General features: G+C 26.5%; 1 protein-coding gene across 1 annotated transcript in view; it reads left to right on the top strand.

The window, feature by feature from the left end:
• LOC106788219 (kinesin-related protein 4-like) overlaps window positions 1-8,846 on the top strand; it is a 10,055-nt gene extending 1,209 nt beyond the window's left edge. The window contains exons 2-12 of the mRNA XM_014751294.1: window positions 290-524; window positions 751-982; window positions 1,091-1,422; window positions 1,556-1,673; window positions 1,844-2,147; window positions 2,228-2,447; window positions 2,518-2,662; window positions 2,740-4,098; window positions 4,379-7,960; window positions 8,060-8,230; window positions 8,343-8,846. Of these exons, the coding sequence (XP_014606780.1) occupies window positions 290-524; window positions 751-982; window positions 1,091-1,422; window positions 1,556-1,673; window positions 1,844-2,147; window positions 2,228-2,447; window positions 2,518-2,662; window positions 2,740-4,098; window positions 4,379-7,960; window positions 8,060-8,230; window positions 8,343-8,507 (6,863 nt within the window). The 3' untranslated portion in view covers window positions 8,508-8,846. The remainder of the gene's footprint in view (window positions 1-289; window positions 525-750; window positions 983-1,090; window positions 1,423-1,555; window positions 1,674-1,843; window positions 2,148-2,227; window positions 2,448-2,517; window positions 2,663-2,739; window positions 4,099-4,378; window positions 7,961-8,059; window positions 8,231-8,342) is intronic.
• Window positions 8,847-9,924: the final 1,078 nt, after the last annotated feature.

Below are 9,924 nucleotides of genomic sequence, written 5' to 3'. Positions count from 1 at the left end.
TAAAAAGAAATGTATGTCGAAATTAAATAAAAAAGACGCTGAGCTTTAATGATTAAGGTAATATATAAAAAATTATATTGTATAAAACGCATGTATCGTAATAAGAAATGTATAAGAAAATAAATTTTCCAGTTGCTGAAGAAGTCCCAATAAAGGGACGAAACGTCCAACTCAATTAAATTAAGTTCTACTTCTTTTCATGTCCAAGTTYCCTATGAAATTTTATCATTAAAAATTATAATTTTGGACGAGAGAAAATACTAAATAAATTTTAATATTATGCTTTTAGATCATATTTTTGATGAATCGACTTCAAATAAAGATGTATTTGATACCGTTGTAAAACCTATYGTCGATGCAGCAGTAAATGGTTTTAATGGAACAGTTATTGCATATGGTCAAACAAGTTCTGGAAAGACGTATACTATGATGGGAGGTTTAAATGAACCTGGAATTATATTGTTAGCTATTGAACACATGTTTGATGCTATTGCTAATACATTGAGAAGGGAATTTTTATTAAGGTTTACATTGTTTCTGCCTAATATAAAATACATTTGTCTTATCAAACCACTTGATCAATACTTAACTTTTTATATTTAAAGTACATTTTTTTAATAAATAGGATAAATTTGTGATCAAGTGATTTATATATTTATAAAAGTTAATTTATAGTAAAATAATAAAGATAATGGAACACGTATAAAGATGAGAAGACAAATTTAAATGTATATATTTGTTTATTTATAGAGTATCATATCTTGAAATTTATAATGAAAAAGTTAATGATCTCTTAAATAAAAGTACAGCCGATTTAAAATTGCACGAGGATAATGGACAAATAGTTATAAAATGTAAAGAAGAAGTAACCAACAGCCCTGAACATGTTTTATCGATAATGAAAAAAGGAAACAAGAATAGGAGAATAGGAGAAACTGATATGAATGAACGTAGTAGTAGAAGCCATACAATATTTCGCATTGTAAGAACATGAAAAGAACATGAAAAGAACATTAAATAACATACTCTTATTATTAATAAAAGATATTACTACAATCTTAAAATATATATATATATTTTTTTTTTACAGACTATAGAAAGCCGGAAAACTGATGCAGAATCAGATGGAGCAATACAAGTGTCTCAATTAAATTTAGCAGATTTTGCTGGTTCGGAAAGAGCAAGTCAAACAGGTACTACTGGAGAACGTTTTAAAGAAGGTCGACTTATCAATATGTCTCTTTCTGCATTTGGATTAGTGATAAAGCAATTAAGTGAATCCCAAGATACACAAAAACATGTTAATTTTCGAGATAGTAAATTAACGAGATTGCTACAAAATTCAATAGGTGGAAATGCTAAGACGGCAATGATATGCACTATAACACCTGCCGCATTAGAAGAGTCTCACTATACATTATCGTTAGTATATTACGTATAGAATATTTTATATTATTTATTATAAAAAAAGATTTTCAAAATAAGGTGAACAATTAAAAAAACTAAATTGAATATCAATTGTTATCAATAATTTTGTTTTTTTACATACACGTAGATTTGCGTCGCGTGCCAAGAAGGTCGAAAATAAACCACAGATTAATGAAGTTATGTCTGATGCGACTCTTTTAAAGCGTTATGCCAAACAAATATCCAAACTCAACTGTGAGCTAGAGGTTCGTATCAATTGAAAAGAAGTCTTAGAACAACAATACAGATTGCTAATTATAGTAATATACTTGATATAGAAGGAGCAATAAAAATTGCAATAAGTAGGAAAAAAGTATTAAGTGTAACTTAGATATGAAATATGTTTGAATATTTTTTTTTCTTCTTGTTTTAATAGAAAATTAAAAAAGAAACAACTGAAGAAATGGAAAACAGATTGCACGAAAAAGATCGTATTAATCAACTTCTGGAAGAACGAATTGAATTATTACAGACCAAAATTGTATCTGGGAATAATGCAAATATTGAAGACTCGTCGTTTGGGTGTAGATCTAAAAGAAGAAGAACTTGGGCAGGACCTACATTTAAACAAAATGTATCAACTTTTCAACCGTGCCAAGGCTTACCCACGATAAAAGAAATGTCACCGGTAAAGCCTAGTAGAAAAAGTATTATTCAAACTGTCAACTTAATGGATCAATGTAAGTAACTTTATAATTTTTATACATATATTCATGTTTTTCTATTATGTCTTAATTAATATTAATTCTATCAATTTTAGCATTCCAAATAGCTTTCACGGATTTTGAGTTAGAATTAATTAATGATGAAAAAGATAGAGAAGATGATGATGATTCCATCGATAGCCTCAAAGACGTGTTTATTACAAAAGATAGACATAAACATCGTGTAACATTCATGGACGATATGAGCATTTATAAACCAAATTATGATATTTATGAGAGTACATCTATAAAAAAAGATACATCATATCAGACAAAGTAATAACACAAATTATCATGAATAATTATATTATATCAATAAACAATTAATAATATACTATTATTTTAGCGATATTGAAGAAGATCAGTCTCATACACCGAAAAAAGTTTTACGCGAAAGAATAACATATTTAGAACAAGAATTTAATAAACTTTGTGAATTCACAACATTAGAAAAACAAGTGTATATTGAGGATCATCAATGTTATTCCGCTGTAAGTATAATTGTTTTTCCTTAAAATCTTTATTTTTTTTTATTTTTACATTAAATATACAAATTTCTTTATTATAGGATGAAAAAGAAGTCAAGATAGAGCAAAATTCAGATCTGCAAGAACAAATAATTAATGTTACAACAGAAAATAATTTATTAAAAAATATAATATCAGAAGTATTAAAATATGCCACAAGTACTACCAATATAAATACAGAAAGCATACAAATAAATTTATTGGATGACACATCGCATATTCTAAATGAATCAACTTTGGACATACCTTTTAAAGATATTGAAGTTAAACATATATTAACTAAGTTACAAAATAAAATAACGAAAAGTATAAAACAACATGAGATACGAAATTTAGAAAAAATCTTTGAATTAGACATTCAAATGTCACATCTTAAATCAGAGAATAGAGAATTAAAAGAACAAATAATTTCCCTGAAAGAAGAGATGGATGAACAAATTGAAAAAGAAAAAATTTATGAAAATGAGTTTGAACAGAATTTGAGTTACAAAGAAAACCCATTAAGTTTAACATCTGATATTAAAGAAGAATCTTCAGTAAAAAAGGAATCCTTGTCAATTGGTATTGGAGAAAGTATTGAATTTGAAAAGAGTCTAAGCAAATCAAAAAAGATAGAAAGTATATTAGAACAGGGAAAACTATTAATAGAATTCTCACCTATAAAACCTCGAAAATCATTAGAGCAATTAAATTCAAATAATAAAATATGTGAAATGTCACCTTTTTTGATTAAGGAAATATTAAATGACAGCAGTCCTAAGACAGCAGCTGATGTAAAATTGTCTGTCGATATGCAACGAAAAAAATCAATTTTGGAAGAAAAGGAAAATATAATTGTTGAGATGAACGAAGAATACAAGAACGTTTCTATTGATGAACAAACTGATAATTTTGATTTCGAAAATCTTTTGGTTAAATTACATAATCATTTGGATAATATAGAAAAATGTGAAATTTTGAAATCGCGTCAGTTGAATGGGATATTTGTACCGCAAGATCAAGAATTGCAATATGTTATAAGCGAATTAAATAAACAAAAAATAGAAACCGATTACAATCATATAACAACTTTCATTAACGAAAGTATTCATTTAAAAAGCCTGTTACATGATTTGGATACATTTATTAACTCTATTATGACAAAAAATAATAAAATGAAAGAACATTTGGAAAAACAGTTAATCTTTTTGACTGAAAGTTTTAACGATAATGTTGATAACGAAGAACTTGTAGCAGACCTAGATGAGAAAACTCAAGAATTAAGTGAAATTAAAAGCGACGTGGTAGGGCTTAAATTAGATATGAAAAAGTTACAAAGAACTATGTTCCTTTTGACGGCAGAAAATGAAGAATTATCTGCTAAACTAAACGCAGAAAAAATAAGTAAAGCTGACTGCTTGGTAAGATATTTTATTATAATATAATTACTTTTTTATTTTATGATAAAAAATAAATGTAATATTATCAACCGTTTCACATTGCTAGCGTCCCATATATGGGTCGTCCATGCACAAACCCGTATGTACGAGCGAATTTATATGGAATGATACTTGCACCAAAGCGTGTCGTAACGAAAGTGTTAAACACGTTATCATCTCTTTTTAATTTATCATTTATTTTAATTTACATAAAAAAGTATTTTTGAATATATAATTATTTACAATTTTCTAAACGTTTCAGAAAATGATAGATGATTTACACGAGCAAAATTCCAAAATGAAAAATGAAAATAAGGATATGTTAAATGAAATCCGTATTCTTAATGAACAAATTAAATGTTTCCAATCAGAGGAAGAAGATATGAAGGAAGACAAATGTTGTCTTAATTATCAGGATAGAATAAATAAGTCGATATCAAATATTGAATTATCAAATGTGGATAAAGAAAAACATGTAAACGTAGACTGCAAGAATACCGAACTAATTGATTTGGTCACTGATATCAATGAACCTATAAAAAATACAGAAAGAAGTATGAAAGATGATACTTCATTTGCAGATTATTCTTCAAAAAATAATATCGAAAGAAATGAAAATAGCATGGAACAATTAGCATTTAATAATAGTCTGTTAAAATCTGAATTTATGAAATTAAAAGAGAAAGTAACATTGTTAACAGAGGAAAATACAATATTTCTTAAAAAATCTTTGGAAACTTTAGAAGGCAGTGTTCAAGATTATACATGTAATACATTTAATGATGCAAGTAAAGAAGCGAAAGATGAAAAGTTGGATATTTTATTTAAAAAATGTACCACTTTGAAAGAGACAATGGATTATCTTTTAGAATTGAATACAAAATTAGCTGATTTGAAAATAATTTTATGTAGTCGATGCGTTGAAATGAAAGAATTAAATGAAAATAAAAAGGATATAAAATTAAAAACAAAAATGTTAACCGTCAAATTAGAGAATTTGCAAGAAAATTTCAATCGCAAGTGCGCAGACATTGAGGTACTCAAAAATAAAGCTAATGAAGATTCATTTTTAAATATCTCTGAAGCATCTTTCGATGGATCTTTGTTGGATGGAATAAATGTAACTTCTGTGGAAGAGGAAGTTTCTCTTTTAAATAAAGAAATGCAAATACTACAGGACGATCATGTCAAATTATCATATTTGTATAAAGAAAAATGTAACGAAACTGAAAGGCTTCGCAATGCTATTACAACCGAAACAAATGTCGTGTCTCCATTAAAAAAAGATGCCAAAAGAGGCAAATCTAAAATTGATAAATTACAGAAGGATATCGATTATTGTAAAATTGACTTACAAGAATTAAAGAATAACATTATATGTGATCTTAAAAAATCTTTAAATGAAATAAGTACGTTACAATCTGAAAACGATGAATTATCCAAAATAATATCAAATAATAACTTATTATTGGAAGCAAGTGAGGAAAATGCCAAATTATTTGAAAATGAAATTACGAATATAAAAGCAAATATAGAAGAAAAAGAAGCCATTATAAATGATCTGCACAGAATAATCGATGAATGTAAAGAGGAAAATGACAGTTTAAAAAGCAAATTATTCAGCTTGGAAAATGTTGAAGAAAGCATTGGCGTAAGTCAAATTTATGAAGATAAGTATGAAACAGAAAATATGTCGAGCAATGAAAATGATAAACTTAAGGATGATTTAAATTCCGCGAAAGCTTGCATTATTAACGAAATGAAATGCTTAAAACCTATTGAAGATAGTCAAGATTACTTCGATAAATCTATAAACAGTCTTTTATCTATGTTCTTAGAAATGATTACTTCGAAAGAAGAGGAAGTAATTAATGCCATACAGGAACAATTTTCTATCAATAGAGAAAAATTTGAGAACGAAAGACAAGAAAGTATAAATGCTGAGAAATGTATTAGATTAAGGGCGRAACAACTAGRAATGGAAATAGAAACATTAAAAAATAATATTACAATACAAGAAACGAAACATTATGAATTACTTAGTGAAATTTCTCGTATGGAACATTCATTAAAAGAAAATAACAATGAAAAAGAGATACTTATGAAACAAATTCAATCACTTGAAATGGATTATAATAATATGCAAAAAGAATTTAATAAACAGTCTGAAATAAAAATACAACAAAAGGAAATGGATATAAATAAAAAAGAAGAAATATTAACGGAAAAAGTTGTGAACGAGGTTGAATTGGAAATAGAAACGATACGAATCAGAAAAGAATATCAAGAAAAAATAGATAATTTGGTTTCCACTTTGGAAATGTATAAAATAAAAAATGAAGAATTAATGAAAAATTTAGAAAGTTTTGAAAGCAATGAAAAAGATTTAAAGAATATCCTTAACATGAGAACAGATGAATTAACTAAGAGTAATAAGAATTCCGAAAAAATAAGAAATGACATTGAACATCTTACGAATATCAATAATGAATTAAATCGTGAGATGAAAAATAAAAATGCATCTATTGCTAAACTTTCTACCGAAATAAAAGATCTAGTTGAATTAGTAGAATCGTATAAAAGAGAAAATATGAAGTTGATTGAGAAATTAGAAAGATTGAAAATAAATGAAACAAATTTAAATGTTATGCTCAGTAAGAAAATGGATGAATTTGTGGAGAATAATAAATATATAGAAAAAATGAAAACCGAGGCGGAACATCTAGCGAAGACTTGTAACAAACTGAATTACGAAATTGAAAATAAAGATGCACGCATTTTAGAAGTTACCAATCTGTTACAAAACAAATCTGACATGTTATACGAATATAAAATAAAGTTAGAAAGCATTACACCGGAATATGATGTTTTAAAGAAACAACTTGAAGAAGAAAAATTAAGCATACATAGATATAAATCAGAATTGGAAAGTTTGAAAGTAAACAGTGAAACGCATTTGGAAAATTTGAAGGAAACATTAAATATAAAAATTACTAAATATGAAGAACTAAATAAACAGTTTACAGATTTGAGCAGTCAAAATGTTATTCTACTTACAGAATTAAATTCATTGAGAAAACAATATACTGAATTAGAGGAAAAAAATACGAAATTGGAACAAAAACTTAGAAATAGTAATAGTAGAATTAAATTAGAAACGGACATGGAAGAGTTGCTCGAACAGAATAAAGCTTTGCAAAATAATTTAGACGGGGCTTATAATTGTATAGCAGAATTGAAGGATAAGAAAAAACATTTATTGAAAGAATATTTAAGTACAAAGGAACGATATGAATCTTTGCTGGAAGAAAATAAAAAAATGATAGAATTATTGTCGGATAAAGAAACAGATTTAAAATATATAAATCATCAATGTGAAGAATTGAAAGGAAAAAATCAAGAATTAGAAGAAGAAAATAAAACATTGAAAAAGAATAATCAAGACTTAGACGAAGAAATAGAGCAAGTAATACGAGAAAACGATGTCTTGACGGAAAAGGTATATTCATATTTTGGTGATGATAATCCTGAAAAATTGAAGGCTGAAATAAATACCTTAAAGGAAGAAAACCAAAACTTACGAGACAAAATTACAAAATGCACTAGATGTGGAATACTTCAACCAAAAGATCAGTTAAAATTTAACGTCGAATCTGGTATAAGCGAAGAGAATAATAATGATAAACTTGTAAATTTGAGGAGACAAATAAAAGAGCTAGAACTTGAATTGGTATCTAAAAATGGTAGGATTGCTGCGTTACAATTACAAGTACAAGGAGAAAGTTTTCCATATCAGGAGAAGTGTAAAGACTTGGAAGAAAATGTTTTGGCTTTTAAAAATAAGGTGTGTGATCCTTTATATCAGCAACAGATGACATTTTTTCATAAATCTGTAATAGATTTGAAATACTTATATTTGTTTTTTTTTATTTTTTTTTCACAGAACATTCAACTCGAAGGCGAAATAAAGAAACTTAGATGTGCTATGATTGACATTAATATGAAAGAATGTTACATGTGCAAAAATCAACATACCAATATGAAAAATCAATACGTTCAAACTATATCAAGCAGTAAGATACAGTTTTGTGGAACTAGTAGCGGTATTGTTGAGGTAAACATTAATTTTTTATGATTGCGATGAATATTTGTTCTATTATATTTTCTAGTAATAATTTTTTTATAACAATAAGTAAAATAAATCTACTCAATTATCTTTTATTTAGAAACATGTACAAATAGAAAAATTAGAAAAAGAAAAAGCTTTTATGAAACAATTGTGTCGCTCTCGGTGTAAGAGAATAAAAGAACTCGAAAGGAAATTAATGCAATTCCAAAATACTGAAGATTTACCTGTAAAAACGAGCGTTGATCCTGAGGATATGTCCTAAAAATTATGAAAAATTATGAACAAAAAATGTTTCTAAAGCATCATCGTTATATAATGTAAAATTTTGTCTGCATTTTAAGTATTTTATAAATTATACAAATTATTTTTGCTTTTTGCAAAATCATATGTGTGTGTATATATGAAAGTATTATTGTAAATAATTATTTTTATCTACTGACAAGATGTTATGAAGAATGGTTTTTGTAATTAGAGATTATAATGGTATTATTATTAGATTTATGTATTATCTATAAGCACTCTTGTATTTTTAAGGATTCTCCAATGATAATAATAATAATAATGTAAATTTAATAAATACATATTTTGAGGTAGAAATTAATCTACTCATTCAAACCTAAACCTTTGGTTTCCCTGAGCTTGGCATTGTTAATGTATTGGCTCACAGTAACGAAATTAAGTTTAAAAAAGTCATCTAAAGAAACATAAAACAAAAATATATCATAATTATTTTCTATTTAAAATACGTTAATAGATAATGTAATATTTTAACCATTATATATGTGTTAAAACAAACTAAAATACAAGAAGAGTGTATTAGAGAATTAAAATAATTGTTAAATAATCGATAGAAGTATCTATTGTTGTCTAAAAACTCCGTGTATAGGATCTATGTACTGTCCTCTTCGACGTCTCCTGTTAGACTGAATCATTACCCTCTAGCAATTTACTTTTATTGAAAGTTGTTTATATAAATTTCCGAACGTTGCGCATGTGTGTAAAGTGAATAATCCACTTAATCCATAAAATTAAAGATTATAACGTTCTCATTTTTGTATTATTTCAATTTGTATGTAATTGTTTAACCGCTCCTGCGCAGTGGTACTTCGAGAGTAAAATTTTTATCTAATTAAACGTAAGATCAAAATTAATTTATATTCAAAGTAGAATAATAGATATTTATTATTTTAAAGTTTAATAATACATATGTAAAATTTAAAAAAATATATTGCGAATTCGTAAGCAACATTATCAATGATGTATAAAGTTATATCTTATTAACGATTCTTTAGAAAGAAAGAGACTACTATCTATCCATTACAGCTATGAGTTAAAAAAGAAACCTGCATAAAAAAAATGTTATCCTGGGACTATAAAACTGCAAAAAATGAATCGAATGCAATCTCTTTTATAGATTGCCTCTTAAATTTCAAACAATTTTCGACTTCTCCCTGGTATCTGTAAATATATAAAAGTTATTAAAAAACATTATAAAGTAATTAGTTTCTTTCTCTATATTAAATGGATAAAAGGAACCAAGGAGAGAGAAAGGAATAAGGATATGATATAAATTAGGGATTTCAAAGAAACTAATTACAATTATAATGTTTATGGTAAGCGGTCTTTGGCTGGATTTTACTTGCAATGGAATGTATAACATATAAGATATGTTAAACATT

This window comes from Polistes canadensis, unplaced genomic scaffold, assembly GCF_001313835.1.
Source record: "Polistes canadensis isolate GaletaPanama2010 unplaced genomic scaffold, ASM131383v1 scaffold_129, whole genome shotgun sequence".
In the NCBI taxonomy this organism is placed as follows: domain Eukaryota; kingdom Metazoa; phylum Arthropoda; class Insecta; order Hymenoptera; family Vespidae; genus Polistes; species Polistes canadensis.
The sequence above is the reverse complement of the archived record's forward strand: the minus strand, read 5'-3'. Positions and strand labels throughout refer to the sequence as shown.